At 59.8% G+C, this 22,984-nt stretch overlaps 2 protein-coding genes across 5 annotated transcripts in view; one reads left to right on the forward strand and one right to left on the reverse strand.

Moving 5' to 3' along the window:
* The first annotated feature begins 2,188 nt into the window (after nucleotides 1-2,188).
* POMT1 (protein O-mannosyltransferase 1) lies at nucleotides 2,189-18,799 on the forward strand. 3 transcript variants are annotated; one of them, XM_049630568.1, is made up of 21 exons: nucleotides 2,652-2,947; nucleotides 3,215-3,372; nucleotides 4,502-4,608; nucleotides 5,123-5,173; nucleotides 5,725-5,871; nucleotides 6,567-6,678; nucleotides 7,059-7,124; nucleotides 7,212-7,305; nucleotides 7,507-7,662; nucleotides 8,593-8,723; nucleotides 9,221-9,316; nucleotides 10,261-10,353; nucleotides 11,854-11,950; nucleotides 13,884-13,976; nucleotides 14,284-14,404; nucleotides 14,783-14,880; nucleotides 15,374-15,487; nucleotides 16,256-16,382; nucleotides 17,393-17,570; nucleotides 17,996-18,191; nucleotides 18,353-18,799. In XM_049630568.1, exons 1-20 carry the CDS (start codon nucleotides 2,894-2,896, stop codon nucleotides 18,168-18,170), a joined length of 2,268 nt encoding a protein of 755 aa, XP_049486525.1. In that variant the 5' UTR covers nucleotides 2,652-2,893; the 3' UTR covers nucleotides 18,171-18,191; nucleotides 18,353-18,799. The 3 variants fall into 3 exon arrangements, with proteins under 3 accessions (XP_049486535.1, XP_049486525.1, XP_049486517.1); XM_049630578.1 differs by lacking the exon at nucleotides 2,652-2,947 and adding an exon at nucleotides 2,189-2,364 and having other exon boundaries at nucleotides 17,996-18,799; XM_049630560.1 differs by having other exon boundaries at nucleotides 17,996-18,799.
* Nucleotides 18,800-18,926: 127 nt separating this feature from the next.
* UCK1 (uridine-cytidine kinase 1) overlaps nucleotides 18,927-22,984 on the reverse strand; it is a 5,974-nt gene continuing 1,916 nt past the window's right edge. Inside the window, exons 4-8 of one of the 2 annotated variants that reach the window (XM_049630588.1) lie at nucleotides 22,676-22,818; nucleotides 22,504-22,598; nucleotides 20,680-20,728; nucleotides 19,889-20,198; nucleotides 18,927-19,744 (exon numbers count right to left, since the gene is read on the reverse strand). In XM_049630588.1, coding sequence (XP_049486545.1) covers nucleotides 20,020-20,198; nucleotides 20,680-20,728; nucleotides 22,504-22,598; nucleotides 22,676-22,818 — 466 coding nt within the window. In that variant the 3' untranslated portion in view covers nucleotides 18,927-19,744; nucleotides 19,889-20,019. Of the gene's footprint in view, nucleotides 20,199-20,679; nucleotides 20,729-22,503; nucleotides 22,599-22,675; nucleotides 22,819-22,984 lie in introns of both variants that reach the window. The other variant, XM_049630598.1, reaches the window with a different exon arrangement.

The raw sequence follows: 22,984 nt of genomic DNA on the forward strand, positions 1-22,984 counted from the left end.
GACTTTCTTCCATTGTTTAAAGGGGATACTGTACTCTAAGCTTTTGACTTCATGCCTTGTGTAGTAAAAGGGTTTGGGTTTTTTGTTGTTCTTAAGAGGGTTGTGTTTTGTTTTTGTTCCCTTTTGTTTTTATTTTGGCCTTTCCTCTCTTTGTCTTTTCATGTAGACCAGATATTTGAAAGGGCAGACGATGGCTAAAGGTGTAACGTGCAGCTTGTTTATACGTTTTCTGGGAAGCTTTTGCCTTGGATGGGAAACGGAATCATGGATTCAGCAGGCCATGGTGGCACACTCACCCTTTGCCCTTTCCCTCCGATCAGTACCTATTGTTTCTCCTTTCAAATATGTGATTGTACTAGCTCTTTCCATATGAAAGAATTCTCCTTATTTAAATAAAAAAAAATTAAAAAAAAAAAAAAGCCCTAAAGCTGAATGTGCTTTCTCAGGCTGTGTGTCCCTCGATTTTCCATCATTTGACAAAATTAGAGTTTTTACAGAGTGCTTGAGGAAATCCAGAGTGACTTGGCTGAAATGCTTTAAAGCAAGGTGGGGGAGGGAAGGGATCGAAACCTGTAGGTGGGGTGCATCTTCCAAATGGGTTTGCATTAGCAATCTCCGCCCTTTATCCGTGTGAGTGATATTAAAGGTGTGCAGGACATCTGCCTGCCCTCTGCCCTCCCCCTGCTTCCCATGAGAAGTGGGTGGGTCAGAGGAGCAAGCATTTGTCACTTTTTTTTTTTTTTTTTTTTAATATTTTTAAGTAAGCTCTATGCCCAAGGTGGGTCTTGAACTCATGACCCTGAGATCAAGGGTTGTATATCCTCTACCCTCTGAGCCAGCCAGGCATCCCCGATTTGACGTTTTATTGGTGGTGACCCCTTCTTTTGCTGGGAGGAGAAAGGAGTGCAGCGCTTTGGGGTAGGTGGGAGGAGTTCTTTCGTCTGGGGCCAGTGAAGGATCAAGAGCTTGGATCAGAGTCCCAGCGGTGATCCTCTCAGTTCTGCTGCCCACCCCACACCCCACAACTGCAAGACTGGGAGCTGGGAAGGACACTTCCCCACCCCAGAGGCACACTTTGAACTGTGCCCACCTCATGGGGTCGTGTGGATTCAAAGAGGTAACGGTAGTAGTTAACGTAGCTGCCTGGCACCAATTAATGTAAGAAGCTTACGAATCACTCCCAGGTTGGACACTTTCCACGAGAAATGACTCCTTCTGAATTGGGACCTGGGCATGGGCTGTCTCAGCTCTAGCATCGGTACCCTTTCCCTGGATTTACTGCCCCCAGGGACAGGAGTTTAGGGAACTACACCAGGAGCCAGCCCCATTCCTCTCCAGGCCCAGGGAGCCCCTGCACGGTCTACACAGCCTTGGGAGAAGCCTGCTTGTCAGAAGTAACCACCACATTTTTTAAGTTCATTATTTATTTTTGAGAGTGTGTGCGCCAGCAGGGGAGGGACAGAGAGAGGGAGAGAAACTCAAGCAGGTTCCAAGTTGTTAGCACAGAGCCCAATGCGGGGCATGACAAGGGCGGAACTCCAGTCGGCCGCTTAACCGTCGGAGCCCCCCCAGGCGCCTCAATCACCACACACTTAACCGATGTTCTCTAATGCTGGGTTGACCAACATTCCCGGAAATAAAAATTCTTGCAGACGATCAAGAACCTTAATTGCGGTTTTCAAATCAGCAGCACCCTTCCCGTCCTCGAGACGAAAGCATACATACCCCAGAGGCCCAGGAAGAGTGAGGCCGGGGAGAACGGTGGTGTCGCCGTCGGTTAACCGTCCGGCCCCGCCGTTCCCTGGCCAAAGGCGCTGTGTCTCCTGCAGGGCAGGCTCGGGCAGGCTCCTCGCGGGGTGCGGGGACCGCAGGCGCGGGGGGGCCGGGCGGTACGGGTTCCGTGGGGCGCAGCGGCCGCACGGACCCTGCCCGCCCTCCCGGCGCACGTGCTCACCCGCGGGCTCGGGGCGGACACGCCCACGCGGGTTGCTCGCGCCGAGAGGCACGCGGACAAGGCCTTACTGTCTTGTTTTTTAAAAAGACACCGGAGCGTTCCCTGGGCACGGCGATCTTCGAACACCCACCCAGGCCGCCAACGACGTACCACAGAGGCGGACCTCCGCGCCTGTGCGCACGCGCGCCGCCCGGGCCCGGGACGCACGCGCGCTCCCCCGCGTAAGGCTCCGCAGGCAAGGCGAATCGAGCGCCGAGCAGGCGGCGCGTGGGCGGTGCCGCATGCCGAGCAGCCTCGCCCCCGCGCGCTGCGAGGAGCCCTAACGGTCAGCCCCCCCACCCCCACCCCACAGCAGATCCGAGGCGGGGCCGGATGCGGGAGCAGCGCTGCGGGAACTCGACGAAACCCGAGTACGTTGGAGGCGTCAGGGACCAGGGCCGGGTCGGCACCCGGGAGAGCCTGCGCGGGACGCGCGTACGCGGCCTGAAGACGAGCCGGGGCGGGGGCGTCGGCGTCGGCGTCGTAGCCGACGGGGGGCGGGACCGAGGGCTAGTGCGAGCAGAAAGGCGGGCGCCCCGGCAGGTGCAGCCTTGGGAAAAGGAGGGGTACTCGGGCGAATGGAACCTTTGGGGCGGACGGTGGCGCGGGACAAGTGCAGCCCATGGCGGGGGGGGGGGGGCGGGGAATGTCTGGAAGAGCAGTAGGGGCCTCCTGGGGCAGATGAGATCTCTGCGGAGAGGGGGACCGCCAGACCCCAGGTGCAGCTTTATTTGGTGCGACAAAGGGGGCGTCGAGTAGATGCAGCCTTAAGACGAGTGGCGCTCAAGGGAAGATGACGCCTCGGGGACGAAACGGGGGCGCCTGGGTGCAGAGCCACCCCCACGGTGAGAAGGGGGGCGCCTAGGTGATGGTGCTGCGGCGGGTAGGGGAGGAGCGGAGATGCTGGCGGCAGACGAGGAGGTTTCTGAGGGTCAGAAGGTCGAGGTCGCCGAGGTGAGCGGGCTTCTGAAAGCAGCTCCTTTCCAAGAAGTGCTCAGCTGGTGTTCGTGGGGTGCGTCGTTGAATGAGTGAATTTTCGGGCACGAGGTTCCCAAACCCTCACCTTAGTTGTCTGTTCGTGTCCTCCCGATTTTCTCTCAATGACCCCACGACGCGTATGGTTCTTCTAGAGCCGCCTGAGAGCCAGGGCGGCTGTGATCCTTTGGGAGCCTTCAGGTTTGCCGCTTATGTATCGACGTCATCTCTTCCCTTGCTTTCTAGGGTGTTTTCGAGGACCCACTTTTGCTTTTCTACGGGATGTTGGGATTTTTGAAGCACCCCGTCGTGGTGACGGCTGACATCAACTTGAACGTTGTGGCTCTGACTGCAATGGGGCTACTGAGCCGCCTGTGGCAGCTCTCCTATCCAAGGGCTGTGGTGTAAGCCAAACAACTCCGTTGGGAGGGAGGGGCGGCGGATTCGGAAAGGGTTGTCATTTGTTCATGCGCCGGTGACCGGAAGTGCCTTTCTGAACAGCGGAGGTGGGAGAGTGGAATTCTGGGCTTCCTGGTGACAGGTGCTTCTGGCAGAGGAGAGGCCGGTTTGTCCCCCGGACGGCCCCTGCTGAGTCTGCCTATCACGTCTTGACCCGTAGTTTTCTAGCAGGTGAAACCTGGCCCATGAAACAGGTGCCACAGCTTAGGTAACCACTTAAAATCAAGGGTGGAGGGAGGAGGATTGATGAATTTGGAAGTGAGTCGTCACTGACCTTAAGAGAAAATCTTTTATTATAAAACGGGACGTGACTGCTGTTATCGCAGCGCTATCCACTCTCTGGTTAATACCTGTGTACTTTCTGTTTAACTTTTCGTGGCTGAAAACGTTGGACGTACACAAAAGTAGGGAGAACGGTATGACGACCCTTACCAAAGACCCAGCTTCAACAAGTTATCAACTCCTAGCCACCCCTCCCTCGTGGTGGATTTTTTTAAGCAAGTCATAAACAGTATGGCTAAGTAACTCGGTATAGTTCTAAAAGATGACGAGTCTTAAAGAACAAAAACCATATTAACGTTAGCACGCCTAAGAAATTAACGGCAATATTGACAGTGTCATCGAATGTCCCCGATTGACTGAAGCATTTGTTGCGGTTGGTTTCTGCGTGTTTTGCTTTCCCACCTGCCCCTGTTTCCTTTGGTTACCAGGTGTGATTCTGGACCCTTTGTCACACAAGTGGTGGCGAACGAGGGGATTAGCGTCAGGTCTCTGTGGCTTTTCAGTAGGCCGCCTGCTAGCACGTCCCTCAATGGGAACAGTGGGGGTAAATAGAGTCTGTGTTAGGCAAACCTGCAGGGTATGTGTGGTTGTTCTTCTGTGCGTTTTCCCTCCTGTCCTGGTGGATGATGCCGTGCCCGTGTCTCCGTATTTGGGGACGGAGTGCAGTTGAGGCAAAAGTTCTGACCTTTGCTGAGCACTTTCTAACATTGTTTGGGAACAGGTATATGGTTACCCTTGCGCCTTTGTTTGCTGAAGATTTCTGGTTGAATTTCACGTGGGTTTGCTTTTCAGTTTCGATGAAGTGTATTATGGGCAGTACATCTCTTTTTACATGAAGCGGATCTTCTTTTTGGATGGCAGTGGACCACCGTTTGGCCACATGCTGCTGGCACTGGGAGGTAGGATTCGTTACCGAGAGAAGTATCCTTTTAAAACTTCTAAGCGAGGGCGGTTTGTGGGTTCAGGCCCCACATTGGGCTCTGTGCTGACAGCTCGGAGCCTGGAGCCTGCTTCAGATTCTGTGTTTTTGTGTGTCTCTCTCTCTCTCTCTCTCTCTCTCTCTCTCTCTCTCTCCCCCCCCCCCCCCCTCCTCTCTCCCTCTCTCTCCCTCCCTCTCCCTCCCTCTCTCTCCCTCCCTCTCCCTCCCTCCCTCTCTCTCTCTCTCTCTCTCTCTCTCTCTGCCCCTCCCCCACTCACTCTCTTTCAAAAATAAACACTAAAAAAAAAGAAAAATGAAAAAAAACAACTAACTGAATAAAATTGTGGCAGTTTATTAAGAAAAATAATAATGAAATCAGACCTGTAAGTGAAATTTCTGATTATTTGTCATTGTTTCCTTGTTCCCTGCCATGGTCTGGCAACTCCAGAACCATTTGCTGAATGGCTGAGTTACCGATTCGTCTTCTGTTTCAGGTTATTTAGGAGGATTCGATGGTAACTTCTTGTGGAACAGAATCGGAGCAGGTAAAAGTCATCTTCATGGCCCTTACTGATGTGTACGTATCACAATGGAGGGACAGTGGCTTTCATAGCGATTAACAAGCGTGGTTTATGACGTGTCCAGGGTATGGGAAGTTCGGTCTAAGCGGAAGACTTTGGAAAGATCTGGTAACTCTCTTAGCGTTTAGTCGTGGTAACTATCGCATCCTGAGTTTTTGGCATACGTAGCACGTTGCATATGTGGCATCGGACGACAGTCACTTTTCTGTACGTGTAAATTTTCTACATTGCCGCAATGTTTTGGGGGAAAAGTGAGGTAAATTTGTAAATGAGGAAAGCACCAATTCCCGAATCATCGGGCGTTGTTTTTAGGCGTAACGAGAGCTAGGTTTTGAGTGCGCGCGGCTCGTTTCAGAGCTTTCATTTGTAGCTTGTACCTGCGTTCCTGACACGGCCCCTAGTCTTGCAGACTTGCATTTTCGGTTCTGTGAACGCGATGCCCTGTTGGAAAACATGGCTGCAGCATATGAAGGTGTGTGCGTGGTGCGTTCAGCTGAGTGTGGTTGTTCTTTCAGAATACAGCAGCAACGTGCCCGTGTGGTCTCTGCGCCTGCTGCCCGCCCTCACGGGGGCCCTGTCGGTCCCCATGGCCTACCAGATCCTGTCGGAGCTTGGTTTTTCTCACTGTGCCGCCATGGGGGCCGCCCTGCTGATGCTCATCGGTAAGACTGGGCCTCGGCCTGCTTTGGGGTCGCGCAGGGAAGAACCAAGCACTGGCCTTTGTTATGTGTGAGCGTGGCGCCCAGATGTGCCCCCCGCCCCCCGTGGTGTCTCCTACTCCCAGGATGGAGGGAAGTGTGCCCGGTTCGCCCAGATTTGACTCTGGGAGTCACCTGACTCCCAGGCTGCAGGGTGGCGGGACCGTGTGTTCAGACTTGCGCAGTCCTATGTGGGGGTGGGGCTGCCCAGACGGGGCTCCCGGGTGCTCCGTGGTGCCTCCGCCTCCAGCCAAGTCTGGCCCGGGTTTATGGACAACTGAAAACTAAGATGAGAAGTCATGTGAGAAAATACAAAGAACTAGGGTTTGTGGAGTGAGTGGCCCCTCTAACAGAGGCCCTGAACCAGTGTCCTGTCCTAACGGACAGCCCCACCAAGTTGGTATTCCTTGGGCAAATGGGAAAAATAGAGACTCAGGTTCGGCGACTCGCCCAGGGTTGCATAGGTCTTGCTGGGCATGATTCTCGCCTAAGAACCTGCCTTCGTGGTTCTGGACCACACCCCGTCCGGCCCCCCAGTCCCGAACTTCCCACCTCCACGTGCCGTGACTTTTAGGGCGGGCCCTTCCCGTGGGTGCTTCGACCTTCGTACATCTGCCCTCACTACATCACAACCGACACGTGTGTCCTCTTTGCAACAGAGAACGCTCTCATCACTCAGTCAAGGCTAATGCTTTTGGAGTCCGTGTTAATATTCTTTAATCTGTTGGCTGTGCTGTCCTACCTGAAGTTCTCCAACTCCCAAAAACAGAGGTATGCAGGATGTGACACGCCCTTCCTAGTTCGTGAGAAAGAAGGGCTCGGGTGGTTTGTTGACCTGAGACGGTCTGATGCCTTTTCATTTCGGAGAGCCGCCCGCTGGCTACCTTTTGTCACCTGGACTGGCCCTTTGCTCCTTCCTGACTCCAGAAATACGTTCTCATTTTTGCGTACTTTAAAGTAACTGCAGAGATGTCCCGGCTAAAAAGAGATTTTGGCAGGGCCGACATTTGGGAGACGAGCATTTGTTTTTCCCGTCCTGAAGCTCGGGGACAGCCAGCCGACCCCGAGAGGTCTGAGAAACGTGCCCCCTCTGGCCTTCGGGTGGTCTTTGGTGACCCGTCCCCAGCTTCGCGCTTCCTCTTTGACCCCAGGCCCTTCTCTCCGAGCTGGTGGTTTTGGCTGACGCTGACCGGAGTGGCCTGCTCCTGTGCCGTGGGGTGAGTTTGGTCCACGGGTCTGAGGCGGCGTTGGCGGCCTCCTGCTTCTGAGCCTCGTCGCAACGGCTTCTCATCGTGTCCTTTCAGCGTCAAATACGTGGGTGTTTTCACGTACCTGCTCGTGCTCGCTGTCGCTGGCGTCCACGCCTGGCACCTGATAGGAGACCGGAGTCTGTCAAACGTAGGTGCTAAAGTAGAGCGGGGTGTGTGGCTGTCCCGGGGTGGGGCAGAGGGCTGTGATGGGCGCGGCTGGCGGAAAAGGCTTCTCAAAAGGCAGACTTCTGTGAGTCCCCCACGGGCGGCCGCGTGGAGCCCGGAGCCCTGCTGCTGACCTGCGTGCCTTTGCGTGGGGCAGGACGTGACGTGTCTCCGTCCCGTGTAGGTCTCTGTGCTCTGTCACCTGCTGGCCCGCGCGGCAGCTCTGTTGGTCGTCCCGGCCGCCATGTACTTGCTGTTCTTTTACGTCCACCTGAGTCTGGTCTACCGCTCTGGGCCCCACGATCAAATCATGTCCAGTGCCTTCCAGGCCAGCTTGGAGGTAAGATGCGGTGCCACGGCCCCCTTAGAAAGAGGACAGGGACAGGGCCCCTGGGTGGCTCAGTCAGTTAAGCGTCCCGACTTCGGCTCAGGTCATGATCTCGCGGATCGTGGGTTCGAGGCCCGCGTCGGGCTCTGGGCTGACAGCTCAGAGCCTGGAGCCTGCTTCCGATTCTGTGTCTCCCTCCCTCTCTGCCCCTCCCCTGCTCGTGCTCTGTCTCTCCTGTCTCGAAAATAAATAAAAACATTAGAAAAAGAGGACAGGGTGGACTCAAAGTTTTCTCACATAAACGTTGAGTGTTTAGGGGAAAACCCAGTCAAGAGGAATCTGCTTTAGTATTTTTAAATTAATACTGCACATGCTGACGGTGAGCTATTGCATGAAGGGGTTAGCTCTTCAGTGTGACCTGCCCCGGGACATCATGACGTCCTGCAAACTCCGGGCAGCTGCAAATGCTTCCGAGGACGAGCTCGACTCTGGCATTCGTTCATACTGACTTTGCGGCGATAGTGAAATGTGCCAGTCGGGGCGGTTAGGACAGGAGACTCCAGTCAGACAGACCCGGTCCTGAGTGCTGGTTTGGGTGTTTGCACAAATCTGTCAGCTCATCCCGTTCCTACTTTTCTCACCTTTTGAATGGACAGGGTTGCCCTTCTCCGAAGATGCTGTCGGATCTTCGGGGTGTTGTGGAAGGGTAGGTGAGCGCCTGGCCCCAGAGCCAGCATCCAGTCCTCAGCAGCTGTGTTAGCGATTACCTAACGTGACATTACGATTAGGTCCCCTGTCATCACAGTTATGTGACGTGATAACAACGGCCACCACTGTGAATGTGTCCCCCCCACCCCCACCCCATGGAGGTGTGGCCATCAGTGAGGCTGGTGAGATCGGCACCCCCCTTTCTCACTTGCCACCTTTTCGCTTTTGTCTTAGGGAGGGCTGGCTCGGATCACGCAGGGCCAGCCCCTGGAGGTGGCCTACGGTTCCCAGGTCACTCTGAAGAACGTTTTTGGCAAACCCGTGCCCTGCTGGCTTCATTCCCACCAGAGCACCTACCCCATGATGTAAGGAAAGTGGCCGTTGCAACTCGAACATTGCAACACGTTTGGTTTGTTTCACACTTTGGCTGTTACCAGCTTTCACTGTAAATGAAGTTCATGGGGGGCGCCTGGATGAAGCGTCTGACTCTTGATCTCAGGGTCATGAGTTCAAGCCCTGCGTTAGGCTCCACGGCGTGGAAAAAAGGAAAAAGGAAAGAAATACACGAGACAGAAAGACTTTGGGCTCTGAGAGTCTGATTATCAATAAACCTTGTCGTTTCTGTGTATAAAACAGAGGGACTTGAGGAGCAGGGGGCCCGGGCTCTGTCATGTCAGCTGTGCGCCCTCCACGCTGGACACAGCCTCCTGCCGGAGTCTTCCAGCCCCACTTAGACTTAGACGTTCATCCTCCCCACCCCCCCCGCGGCCCCCCACCCTGCTAGGTGACATTCTCAGGGACCTGGAGAGGAGGCTGCTTGCCGCCCGCTGGCAGACGCGTTTCTGTGTTGGTTCCTTCACAGATACGAGAACGGCCGAGGCAGCTCGCACCAGCAGCAGGTGACCTGTTACCCCTTCAAAGACGTCAACAACTGGTGGATCGTAAAGGACCCTGGGAGGTGCGTGCAGGTGCTGGGCCTCCGGGACAGGGCTCGGCTCCTGGGCTCCTCGCCGTGTGCACCTCCTCCCTCGGAGCTCCGAGAGCAGCTCCGTGCTGATGAGCCGCAGTCGGGGGGTAGATCCTTCCTCCGTGAACTGGCCGCTCTCTGTCCCACCCCTGGGTTCTGTACAGGTGCATCCCAAACGCTCCTCTGTCACCATCCACCCCACCTTCCCCGGGCATTCACCTGCTCAGGCCTCCCAGACGGGGGACCCCCTTGTCCCCCTCTCCCAGTCCACTCCGTCAGCCAGGCTGTGCTGTTGCCCATCCAGTGCAATCCAGACCTCTGCCCTCGGCCCTGCGTTTCTGGAGTGAGGCAGGCTCCACGCATGCCGCCCCTCTGGCCGGAACAGTCCTACTCAGCTGGCTCCTCTGGGAGGCGGCCTGGACCGCCCTCCTCCCTGTGGGTGGCCTGATGGCTTCCCCGTGTCCGTCGTGGCACAACCGTTGGCTGCTGCTTAGCTTGCTCTCTCGGCGGCTGTGTTCCCCATTTACTGCGGTGACGTGAGGCCAGCGGCCATGTCCGACTGTGGACCGCACGCACGGTGCCGACCCGACGGGCCCTTAGTACGCTTTCATCGAGGGCTTGGCGGAAAACAGATTCCATCCGTTCGAGCGATTTCTGGGCGGGTGCAGGTGTGTCTGCCACTCCACCGTTTGTAGAGAAACACAGAGCAACCAGAGCGTGGTGATGGTGAGCGGGGTCACGACAGGAAGCTTGGAAAGTGGCCTGAGGTCTGAGAAAAGAGTTAACCAGACTTCTCTGTTTTGATTTTTACGAATTCACCTCCCATAAGGTACAAATTGCCGCCGGTGGGAGAATGTGGAGCCCTTGCCGCCCGGTGGGCGCGGTGCTTCTGCAGGGGCCCGAGCTCGGTCCCAGCCGGCCTTCTGTCCCCGCAGGCACCAGCTGGTGGTGAGCAACCCTCCGAGGCCCGTGCGGCATGGAGATGTGGTGCAACTGGTGCACGGCATGACCACGCGCTTCCTCAACACGTGAGTGTCCCTGCTCGGCCCCCTCGGTCCCCCTCGGGCTCTCCGTTTGGCGAAGCCGCATCTGCCTCCCCTGGGGCGGCCCCGCGCGGGACCCTGCACTCGGTGGGCGCGAAGGAGCAGTGCGAGCCCGGGAGGCCCCAGAGCTTCGAAAGACAAGTTTGGGGCGAGCACGGGAGTTGCTTCCCGCACAGGATGATGTGAAGTCCGGTTGCTTGAAGCAAACGTGAATTCGAGAAGGATTCAAACGCAGGCTCAACGGGGCTGGGAAAGGTCCTTACGTGTGGGTTCTCAGCTCTCACCTCACCTGACCCGAGCCGTCCGCACATCGATGGGCCCGGGCCCCGTCTCTTCCTCCACCCGGCTTCGTGGGTCATCTCACGGCTCTCCAGGACACATGAATTGTGCCTCGGGTCCCGGCCTCCCCCCGGAGGCCACACTGCAGACCTTGGCTTTGGGGTACAGCAGGTTCCCGGCCTCCGGCCTGCTTCTCTCTGGAAAGAGTCAGTTGCTGAGCCGCCCCCTGGGTCCTTCTCTGTGTTCCCTTCCTCTCCTCAGATAAGACCACTTCTTCCCGTCCTCGTTCTCACTGCGGCCCAGGCCAGGCCTGATCCCTGTGCTGTTGGGGCCGGTGCCCCGACCTCTGCCTCTATTCCCCCCACCCCCGACAGCGGCGCCCTGTGAACACAGTGCCGGCCTTTTGGCCAGAAGCACTCCAGTGGATTCCACGGTGTGGCCCTGACACTCAACGTCCCCACTTCTCCTGGCTTCAGGCCCCCTGGGATCTGCCCCTGGTGACCCCCTGGTCACCTTCCCTGCAGTCACCCTGGCCTCTGCTGTCCCCACACGACCAAGTGCTGCACCCCTGGGGCCTTGACACTTGCTCCATCGGCCTGGAAAGTTCTTGGACTCACGCCCCCATGGCCTGCTGTGTCCACGTGTCCACTGAAACGTCACCTCCTCAGAGCGTTGCCCGGGCACTTTCCCTGCTACTTTGGTTTTATCGGTGGTGCCCTACAAGCCTGGCACACTCGCGTCCATATGTGTGAAGGTCTGCCTTCTGCAGGGTGTGAGACGGACTCCGTTCCCTGTGGGGTCCCCAGCTGCTCCATAGTGCCCAGCGCACAGTAGGACACAGCGAACGAGGGTGGTGGGTGTTTCTGGACATTGGAGGTCACCGGCACCGAGGGCACCTTGTCCCCCAACAGTGCTCTTCGTAGCCCAGACGTTTCTGAGGCCTGGCTGTCCGGGAGCTGCCGGATGCACGTTGTCGTGCTTCTGGGGGATCGTGGGCGCTTGTCCAGCGACACGACGCCTCTGTCAGACCCCTCGTCACGTGTCCTTTCCCCCAGAGGTGTGACTGTGGCAGGCGGCTGCCTTTTCAGTGTCACGTTTATCAGCAAGCCCCAGGGTGGTGCGTCCTCGGGGACCCTCGAAGACCTCGTGAACGCCTTTTCAGAGCAGCCTGAGGCAGTCCCTCCGCAAGCCTGTTTCCTTCTCCAGGCACGACGTCGCGGCGCCCCTGAGCCCCCACTCGCAGGAGGTGTCCTGCTACATCGACTACAACATCTCCATGCCTCCTCAGAACCTCTGGAGACTGGTGAGTCCCCACCGGAAACGGGGCTTAATGGCCGTCAGTACTGCATCCTTTGTAACGTGACCGTTCAGAACCGCCATTTGGAACGGTTCCGATTCAGGGGCGCCCAGGGGCTCCCTCGGCGGAGCGGGTGACTCTTGATCTCAGGGTCCTGAGTTCGAGCCCCACGTCGGGCGTAGAGATGACTTGAAAATCTGGAGGGGCGCCCGGGTGGCTCAGTCGATTAAGCATCCAACTCTGGGTTTCAGCTCAGGTCATGATCCCAGAGTCATGGGATCCAGCCCCGCATCAGGCTCTGCACAGAGTGTGGAGTGTGCTTAAGATTCTCTCTCCTCCTTGTTCTCTCGACTGAAAAATAAAATCTTAAAAAAAAAAACAAACCACAATTCTGATTTCGATGTAAAATTAGTGACTTTTAGTCATAAGGTCATAGGTGTTTTCCTTGGGGACAGAGACTTCCCCTGAGGCAGTGACGAGGTTACGGAACGGTGGGTCAGCGCTCCACGCCGGCTGTATGGTTCACGTGGGCCTCCAGGTGAAGGTTCCCTCTGACTTTGTTGCTTGTTCAGCCTCCAGGTCACTGAACACACGGGGTCGGGGGCTTCGGCCCCCATCCCTTGACCAGGGGAGCCTGATGTTAACCAGCGCCCCCCCCCCCCCCCCCCCCCGACAGAGTTTCCCCAGGGGCTGCTTGGCCCTTCAGTCGGGTGGTTCCTTGGGGTGGCTCTTTGCTGAGGCGGCGGGCGCTGTGGTCGCCCTTCCTTGGAGCCTCCAGGGGCACGTGCCGTCCCCACAGAGTCACTCTCCAGGGCTGCACGCGCGTCCAGCAAAGAAGGCAGGAGGAAAGCGTTCTGTGGCTGGGTCCTTGAGCCCGCAGGAGTTAAGGACGTGCTCGCAGACACCGCTACAGTCCCTTGAGCGTGGTGACCCGCTGGGGGGCCCTCCCTAACGAGAGGCGGGCTTTCCTCGCGGCGGCAGCAGCTGCCCGCCGAACACCAGCCTCCTCGCCCCACTTGTGGTTCTCGCAGGCGTGACCGGCACATCCCACGGGGTGCGGTGCCGCTCGTAGGCCGTCCCGGCAAAGCCAGGGCCGCGAGGCTGCTGTCGGTGCTCGTGTGCACGCTGTGTCTCCCGCTTTGCATCTCCGTGGGCAGCTGTCTGCCTGCAGTCTGCTCATCTCCCCCCGCCCCCAGATGTCCCCGCTGGACGCACACACTCCGCACCCAGCCCAGCCTGGAATCTCTACTGAGGGTCCTATCCACCGCCCTTTCTGCCGTCCTGCTGTCGCTGATTCTTTTCCTCCTCCTTCCCCCTCTTCCCCTCTCTTCCCCTCTCTTCCCCCTCTTCCCCTCTCTTCTCCCCTCCTCCCCCTCCTCCCCCCTCCCTTCCCCTGCTCCTGCTCCTGCTGGTAGCACCTTCAGCCCCTTGCACCCACATTTCCCACGGGAGCTCACAGAGCTGGGACAGGGCCGGAAGATGGCTGGCACGGGCCGTGCTCCTCGGCCAGGCCTCCTCGCCATGCCCACCGGGCCCCCCGGGCCCTCTGGTTCTCACCGGCAGCACACGGCCTCACGGTGTCTTCTTGAGGCTGCAATAAGATATGACAAGGCCAGTGCTCTTGTGACGTTCGTGTTTCCGTAATGCACTCTGGGGAGTCCCTCCCAAGGACCTGTCGGGGACCACGTGTGCACTTGCCAGAGAAGGGAGCTCTCGGAGGTCCCTCAACTCTGCAGGAGGGCGGCGTGTGTCCCGGACCCGCGGCACCGGCACCTGTGCTTGGGTGTCCGCAGCGAGGTCAGGGCCGCCGTCCTCTTAGCTTCCCGGAGCTTGGCCCCTCCTGTCGGCCTGGGGCAGTGTCATCTGGTGACCGGTCCTCACGTTCCGTGGAAGGAAGTGGAGGACGGAACGAGATGACGGACGGGGTCTGCTTTCACAGGACATTGTAAACAGAGACTCTGACGCGGGGGTTTGGAAGACCATCTTGTCCGAGGTCCGCCTGGTGCACGTGAACACCTCCGCGGTCCTGAAGGTGAGAGGGCGCGGAGTCTGGCTCGCCCGTCTGGGCGGGGGGCTCGTGAAATCGGTTTACGGATCCTTCGGGCCGAACGGGCTCCTAGCGGGCAGCACATCTGGCCAAGGTCCTCGCCGTGTTTCCTGCCCACTGACGAGGGAGGACTTTATAACTTCTCACCACTGAATCCCGCCGTGACGGCCCCACAGGGGAGAGGCTGTCGCCCTTGGGGGCTGCAGACAAAGTGACCGGTTGGCGGGGGCGGCGGGCGTGAGCCGGGGCCCCTAGCCTCCCAGTCACGCCCCGCCTCCCTTGGTTTTGCCAGCTGAGCGGGGCACACCTCCCAGACTGGGGGTTCCGGCAGCTGGAGGTCGTCGGGGAGAAGCTGTCGCGGGGCTACCACGAGAGCACCGTGTGGAACGTGGAGGAGCACCGCTACGGCAAAAGTGAGTCCGGCCTGGCCTGCTGGCCACCCGTCGCCGCCCCTTTACCAGGACGCCGGCCCCGCGGGCTCTGGTTCCGGCGGGGGCTGGACGCGCTGTCCACGCTGCTCCCCGCTCAGCCGAGCCGTGAGCAACCGAAGCCGTCACTCTGAAGTGTTGCTGGAAGGCGGTATGAGCTGAGCTGTCTGACGGGAAGGATCTAGATTTGGTGGGTAGATTTGGTCCCGTTGCGGGGGGAGAGCCGAGCGGAGTGACACGGTCTGACGCAGCCGCTGTGGGCGGTCTGAGGAGGGGGAGGCCCGCTTTTCACCACGCCAACGGCTGTGTCGCGGGCTCCCCGACCTTCCGCTCACGTTCTTCTGGGTCCGGTGTGTCTGTCAGGCCAGGAGCAGAAGGAGAGAGAAGTGGAATTGCACTCGCCCACGCAGATGGACGTCCACAGGAACCTGAGCTTCCTGGCCAGGTTCCTGGAGCTGCAGGTGACGTGGTGGGGGCGGGTGGGTGGGTGCACCACGGCTCTGCGTGGGGGAGCGGGCTCCCGGCCACACGGCACTGCGCCCCGGAGAGCGGCTCCCTCCCCGGCGTCAGCCTGGGGCCTGGCTCAGTGGGGCGGGCTCCTCTGTCTCTGGAAGTGGCCAGTGCCCCACTGACAGCCCGGGGGGCCTGTGACGTCGGGGGCAGGAGTAGTCAGAGCCCAGCCAGCAGCGTGGCACACGCTGAGCCCCCCGGGTCAGGTCATCGCGTGCCACGGTCAACACGATGGGGCCCGAGAGAGGTCAGAAGCAGAAAGTCGGCCTCCCGTCTCTAAAAGCGTTCTCAGCACCAAGTTCAGTTCTCTCGTCTGCAGACAGGGTGGTTGGAGCTCTGGGGCCGCGTCTCAGGGGGAGCGGGATGCCCCCGTGACCGGGACAGGTCCCTGCGCGGTGAGGCGTCTGGCTGTCCGCCCGCCTCAAGCCTGTGGCCTTGTTGCAGTGGAGAATGCTGACGGCCAAGAGCGACGGCTCGGAGCACAAGTACAGCTCGTCGCCACTGGACTGGGTCACGCTGGACACCAGCATCGCGTACTGGCTGCATCCCAGGACCAGCGTAAGTGGGTGCTCGCGCTGGTCGTAAGTGGGCGGCCGTCACAGTCGTCCCTCGAGACTCCCGTGGCGTTAAGAGCAGCCACCGCGTCCTACCCAGCCTGGCTTCCTCCAGGGCCTTCCTCCGCACAGAAGCCCACGTTGGGCTTTCTCCCTACACGAGTCGGCAGCACAGGGTCAGTGCTCCTGCCGGGAGAGTGCTCCCTCCCTCACGTGACGAGTAAGGTCCTACGCGTCTGCACCTTGACAGAAACCAGGCTTTACTGCTCTGGGGGGAGCAACGCTGTTCCCCTCTCCTGACAAAAGCTGTATTTTCCGCAGAGCATGAGCGGCCGAGCCCGCCAGTGCCGTTTCCATGTATGTCGTCCCTCTTGTCCCAGTAGGACCAACGGCCCTGGAGCTGGCGCCCAGTCGGTTGCCAGCAGATATTCCCCAAATTTTCATGCTGAGAATGCTCACCTCTCTTGTTCCCGCCGGAGCGGGGGACGAGCCATCACTTGCCGGGAAGCAGGGTCCTTGGCCCTTTGTGGCTCTGGGTTGGCACTTGATAATGTAAGAGTGCCGGCCGCGCCTGGCTGGGTTTCTGCCTACCAGATCAAGGAGCTTAGCACTTTTCCAGAGGGAGACTTATTGGGAATAGGCATGTCCATCAGCAGTGGGGTCCCAGCCTGCGCCAGCGTTTGAGCTGAAGGCCGGCAGACAGGCGAGCGTCCTCGAGGGTTTATCCCTCTGGGCGGTCGATGGCCGACGGTGTGTCCCTGTGTGCTCACAGGCTCAGATCCACCTGCTTGGGAACGTCGTGATCTGGGCTTCGGCCAGCCTCGCCACTGTGGTCTACGCTCTGCTCTTCTTCTGGTACCTGCTTAGACGCCGAAGAAAGATCTGTGACCTCCCTGAGGGTTAGTGCAGCCAGTTTCTTTCTTTTTGTCTCTTTCTCAAAAGCAAACATTAAAAAAAGAGAGCGTGAGCAGCAGAGGGGCAGGGAGAGAGGGAGACACAGAATCCGAAGCAGGCTCCAGGCTCCAGGCTCCAAGCGCCGGGCTCGAACTCACGAGCTTGTGAGTCGCGAGATTGTGCCCTGAGCCGGTCAGACGCTTAACCGACTGAGCCCCCCAGGTGCCCCGAATGTGCAGCTTGTTTCTGACGGGCATTCACAGCACTTCCGGTGACAGCCCGGCCTCGCCAGGATCCTGCACCTTAGGCGATTTTCTGCATAGAAGGAACTTAAATCAATGTTTGTCTCCCTAGAGACAAAATGTTGCGGTTGACTTCCCCGGTTGTGCCAGAGGCTTCTCCGGGGACGTGTGGGTACCAGGCAGCGCTTGCTGTGACCTCAGGACGTGACAGCCTGAGTGCCTGCACGCTCCGGCATGGCTGGATGGCACAGAGTGGCCAGCAGGCGATCTCTTGGGCAGGGGTGCTTTACAGTAATAGAAACCACTATAAACCATCTTGAGACAGAAGAGCTGTAAGGACCTGGGCAGGGCGGGGCCACAAAGGCCTCGGGAGCCGTGTGGCCCGTCTCCACTCTTCCCGCCGACTCTTGGACCCAGCGGGCCGGCCGGGCGCACAAACACAGCCCCTTATGGCTCTTACGGGAGGCTGACCCACCTGGTGGTGATCCCGGACAAGCCGGGGACCGTGGGGACCAGCTGGGCCTGCCCCCCGCCCACCCCGGGGGCTGGTGTGGCTCAGAGGGTCGGGATGGTGAGGACCCCGCAGGAAGCCACTGGAAAGTTCTTACGACACAGTCCGCTCTTTCCCCAGAGATCACGGGAAGGGTCAGGAGGCGGGGGAGGAGCGAGTGGGCACCCTGAAAGATGAGGCAGGCGGCTCCAGGGACCCACAGGGCCTTTGCGGGCGAGGCCCGAGTCAGCAGCGCTGGCTCAGGGCGACCTTCCCGCCCCAGATTCCTGGCTGCGCTGGGTGCTGGCGGGGGCTCTGTGTGCCGGCGGCTGGGCGGTGAACTACGTCCCCTTCTTCCTGATGGAGAAGACGCTCTTCCTGTACCACTACCTGCCGGCGCTCACCTTCCAGATCCTTCTGCTCCCCGTGGTCTTGCAGCACATCAGCGACCACCTGTGCAGGTACAGGCCCTCACCGGGGCCCCGGAGTGACGGCTTCAGTGTGGCGTGGGACGGGCTAAGGTCCCAGCAGGGACGCCAGGGGAGGAAGCTGGGGCTGGCTGGGAGAGGAGGTGCGGGTGTGGGAGACGGGGAAGGACCCCCGTGGCGGGGCTGCCCGGTGCACAGAGCTACAGCAGAGATGTGTAAACCCGAGTTCTGGAAGCTGGCCCAAAGGGCATGGACTCGGGATCCGGGTGGTCAGGGGCCGCAGAGCCTCTCGGGAGGGCTGTGGTGTGATGATGCTGGACGTGGGGACGCTACTGTGGGATCGTGGGTGTAGATGGGAGATTCGGGAAGGTGCACGAGGGTCACTTTCGGCACATCAGGCAGGGCGTGAGGAGGGTGACAGGGTCCCTCATGCCCGTGCCCTGCCCTGGTGCCCGCAGGACCCAGCTCCTGAGGAGCCTCTTCAGCGCCCTGCTTGTGGCGTGGTACTCCTGTGCCTGTCACGTGTTCAACACGCTGCGCCCACTCACCTACGGGGACAAGTCACTCTCCCCCAGCGAACTGAAGGCCCTTCGCTGGAAGGACAGCTGGGACATTTTGATTCGCAAATACTAGCAGGACACAAACCCGGTGAAGGTCTGGGCCGGGGCCGGGGCGAGGCAGAACTTTTACGGGGGTGTTCTTGTGACAGGGTAGCCCTAAGCCTGGCCGGCTGGCTGGGCTACCGCGGTTTCATTTTTCAAACAGTCCCCGGATAAGCAAAGTTCGTTTTGAGCAACAAAGTTTCTTTGTTCCAGGCGTTAAAGAACGCGGCCTTCTGGGTCCACTAACGCCCAAGAACCTCCCGAACCAGGCTAGTGTGGGACTCACGCGGGAGGAGAAGCAGGAAGGGAGCGAGGGTCGTGCCAGCCAAGGCCCCGGTCTCTCTCCCGAGCGCCCGCTGGACCTGCTGGGCTATGGCGGTCTCAGCCCCTGCCCCCGGTGAGGTCTTGAGGACGCGCTCTGAACACGGTGGTGTCACACGAGCTACCGAGTGAGAAGCCTTTGAAGAAGCAGAGGTGGGATTCTGGCCGCTGCAGTGAGGACCCTCACTGCCGCCGACTCTCAACCCCCCCCGCCCCTGCGGGGTTCGGCTGAGGTGCGTGGCCGAGCGGCACCTGCAGCACGTGACGTGTATTCCAGCCCCGCGGATCCGTGTCCTGAACCTGCCTCCCGTGTAGAATTAAAAAAGGGACAAATTGGTATTGGTAACTGGTGTTATTTATTGATTCTCCCTCCAGAAGGGGAGAAAATAACCTGGACAAGACTGTCACACACACCTCCGAAAGCAGCCACGGAGCTCGGCCAAGCCCAACTGAGGTCCCATCCATGTCACTACACACAGTACTCGCTAGAAGGAAACCGGAAGTGCCCGTGCGGTTTAGCCGGTGGCAACGGCAAAGCGTCGCTTTTACAGGAACGGTGCCACTGGGGAGGGGAAGACAAAGCAGGACGACATGGAGCCCGGGCATCGTCTGTGCGGCCGCGGACTCTAGGTGTGTGCAGGGAGACGGGCTGCCTTTGGACGGTGCGCCCCGACCCGGGAAGGCCTGTCCGCAGAGCACGCGGGGCCCAGGAGGCTCCTGCAAGCGGGGAGGCCTGACCCCGAGTAGGACTGTGTGTGGACACGGCGGGCGCCAGCCTGCCTCCTGTCCCGACCCGCAGGGCCGGGGACGGGGCTCGGGCCGGGGGAGCGGGGCCCGTCCCCTGCGGCCGAGGCTGGCTAAGGGAAGCTTGTTCCCAGGGCTCCTTCCTCGACTCTGCCCTTGGCGCAAGGCCAGGAGGAAGGAGACCCCTCCGTGGCTCCTACATCCGTGCGTGCCAGACCGGGTCGCACCCCGCTGCGGGGCACGAGACTCCGTCACTAGGTCACAATTAACGGTAGAATAAATAACAACGAAACAAAACACTCGCACGTGTAACACGTAAAAAGGGGAAACGCTCCCTCTCCAAACCTATGTTTCGGTCACACGTTGTGTGGGAACCAGATCGTCCTGGACAAAGTCCCTCACGCCGTGGGTTCCCGTCGAACACACTGGGACAGCCACCGCGTCCAGGCGGGCTGCTCGATGCTCCCGAAATAACGTGACTTGCTCGCCACACGTTCTGTGGCACGCTTCTCAGGAACTTAAAGACGGACTCGAAGCTTCCTGAACGCGAGGAAGCAGGTGAAGGCAGCAGGAGGGCCTGCCGCCATCCCGGGGGGCTGAGTGTCACAGGTGCAGGTCTGCCCACAACAGGGAGGAACCCCGTGATCCTCGCGCTCCACCCCCCCCCCCACCCCCCGTCTGTACCGTGAGACGCAGAGAGGAAGCAGCAGCTGCGTCCACACGGGGGGTGGGGGGCAGGCATCTCCGGACACAGCCCGAACAGTCTGTCGGGGCGGGGGCGGGGGGCCTGCCCGGGAGGCCGGGCACCCCGCCGCTCAGTGGGGCCTGCTGCTGGACTCCAAGTGCGATCGCTTGCCGGAGGTCAGCACTGCGGGACGGTCTCCCGGCTCGGGAAACGTCCTCTTGTAGCTCCGCCCGTTGGACCCTCGGTGCCACTTGCAGATGTCGCCGCTCAGGATGTCCTGGATGTGCTGCACAATCAGGTTGATGGCCACTGCGGCAGAGACAGAGCGCACTTAGCCGCGCCCGTTCCCCCTCGAGGCCTCCAGGCCAGCGAAAAATCTGCCGCGGGCTCGCTGGGCCGCGCCTGCCCGCGGCGGCCCTGGGCCTGGTGGCACCGCGTCTCAGCAGACAGACAGACGCGGGTCGGGCAGTGAGCACAGTAAAACTCGGCGGCCTGGTCTGCGGGGCTTTCTGTGAACCAAGAGCCTGGGTCGGCCGCTCTCTGTGAACGAGGGACTCCCCCCGTCGATACACATCTTTTCCCAGCTTTACTGAGCTATAACTGACAACCGGCATCGGGTCAGCTTAAGGTGTACGACGTGTCAAACCCCTTTTTTGATACTTGGAACCTGCACGGACAGGCACGTGCACGGACAGGCAGCCGTCCCAGCCTCAGGAACGGTGCCAGGACCGGGCAGGGTCTGCTTTGGGGCTCCGGGGGGGCAGACGGAGGAGGCGGGGCGGGTTCTTACCCATGTTGTCCACCCCTCGGGGGATGATCACGTCGGCATACTTCTTCGTCTGCAAGGCAGAAAGGGGGGTCTCGTAAGGATCTGTCCCCCCCCCACCCCCCCGGGGTGACTTCTAGTTGTTTGAGGCCAGATTCAATCAGCCCCAGGGCGTGGCAGGGACCGGTGTCGTGGCAGACAGTGGGGCCGGGATTCAGGGCTTAGCCAGGAGCCGGAGGCAGTGGCCCGAGAGGCAAAACAAGAAGGAGAAGCGGAGGCAGCCGGAAGAGACGTGTCTCTCCCCTGGTGTCTCTCGCGCTTTCCCGTGGACACCACCGTGGGAACATTTCTCTGTGCAAACAGCACACCGAGCCAAGTGCAGCGGGGCGCCCCGCCACAACACGTGACCTTCCTCCTCAGGAACTAGGAAGCTTTCTGCAGGAGGCCCGGTGCGGTGAGCAGGCCAGTGGCAGCAGACTGGATCCTGGCCGTCGTCAGCACCTGCTCCCTCGCTAACCCCTCCCCAGCAGGTGCCCCTCTGGGTACGGGCAGGGAGACAGATACACAGGAGGCACAGGGCCACCGAGGAGCGACCCCAACTAGATGCCACTGAGGGGGACACACGTGAATCAGGCAAAGCAGAGGGAGAGCAAAGAGAAACAGGTCGGGGCTGAGGGACCGACCCGCGGAGTGTGCAATGTTGCAGGCGTGTCGATACGGACCAACAGGGCACGTCACAAGAGATGAGCCACACGGGCCAGCGGTGGGGACCCACCGAGGACGTGACAACAGGGGGCCAGGCTGGTTCCACAAGGTTTGCTCACTGGTGGGGTGCAGACGAGGGGACGGCGAGGGGCAGGAGGGATGGAACCCAATGCAGAGCTGAGAAAGGTCGTGCTCCCGGGGGGTGGGGGACGGACACGGCCACCCAGGCTGGACTCGGTGTGAGGCTGTGAGTAAAACGAGTGGCAAGTTCAAGGGCGGTCCACGCAGGGTCACCGTCAGACCGGGCACCCAGAGTTTTACCGTAAACCACCTATTTTGCCAAACATCTTCCTGTGAATAACAGGATATAACCATTTACTTCTCTAACCATTCTCCGGACGCTTCAGGAAACGTGAACGTGAGATAAAAAACGTTCTCTTCAAGCAACGGGAGAGGGAATTCGTTTGTCCAACTTAACCGAAGCAGGAAGCCGCGTTCGAGGGCCTTTGTGCCGTATCTCACTTTCAAGAAGCAAAATAATTAAGTTTCCCCTGAGAAGCACCTGGAAACCCTATCTAGTTAGGACGGAAGGTGGAGGACACGACAGATGGCCGTGCAACAGTCAAGGCCTCCCCGCAGGCCACCTGGACCTGGAGAGCCAGCCACGTGCAGCCTGGAGAAACACGCGGCAGGGACAGGGGGACGAAGTGCCTACGGTGTGCCAGATCTGTGTCCGTTTGGGCCGCGAACAAACACGTCCCTGCCTTCGTGGCGTTTCCCGTTCTGAGAGGGGCCAGCAAAGCAGGGAGTGTGAGACCACCTCTCCAGAGGTGCCTGGAGAAGGGGGAGCAGGGGGTTCCTGGGGTGAGCACGTGCGGTGAGTCAAGGCCCGCAGCAGAGAGGAGGTGAGCCGCGTGGACGTGGGGGACGAGGGGCTTTTCGAGGCAGAGAAAGTGATAACGCAAAAGACGCTTCGAGAGCTGGGACCGGCCTGGGAACAGCCTGGGAACGAGGTGCAGTGGGCTAATCTCTCCATTCGTAAATCGGACCCTGTGCACCCACGATTCAGCTCTCACGGAACAGGGCGCCAGGGGTCCCTCTCGAAAAGGGAGAAAAGGAGGGTCCCGAGTAGGCGAGAGGTACCGGCAGGCAGAACTCCTCGAAGGCCGGCTTCACGAAGGTGGTGTACTGGGTCAGAATCTGCTCCAGATCCCTCCCGCGGTGCACGTCCCGGAGAACTGGGGCAAGAAGAGGAGGGCGGTGAGGACCGGCGGCCGGCCTCGGCCAGGGGCAGAGAGGCCCGCGTCCGCCTCACCTCTTCTCGACAGCCTGACGTCCGAGTCCGTGTCCACGAAGAGGCGCAGGTGAAACATGTCGCGGACCTCCTGGCTGTAGAACACCAAGATGCCCTCAAACAGGACCACATCTGCAGGGTAGACCACCGTGGTCTCCGGTAACCTGTGAGGTGAGACCCAGAGATGGGCCCTGCTGGCGATCCGGGGTCCCGGGGGGCCCGGGCCCCGTCGGCGTGGAGGGGGACAGATCACAGCGGGGGAGGGGTGGGTGTGCAGAGAGACCACAGGGCAAGGCTGCCGCAGGTCAGTCTGTGGACGCCCCGGCGGGG

The sequence above is a fragment of the Panthera uncia genome, chromosome D4 (genome assembly GCF_023721935.1).
Source record: "Panthera uncia isolate 11264 chromosome D4, Puncia_PCG_1.0, whole genome shotgun sequence".
In the NCBI taxonomy this organism is placed as follows: Eukaryota; Metazoa; Chordata; class Mammalia; order Carnivora; family Felidae; genus Panthera; species Panthera uncia.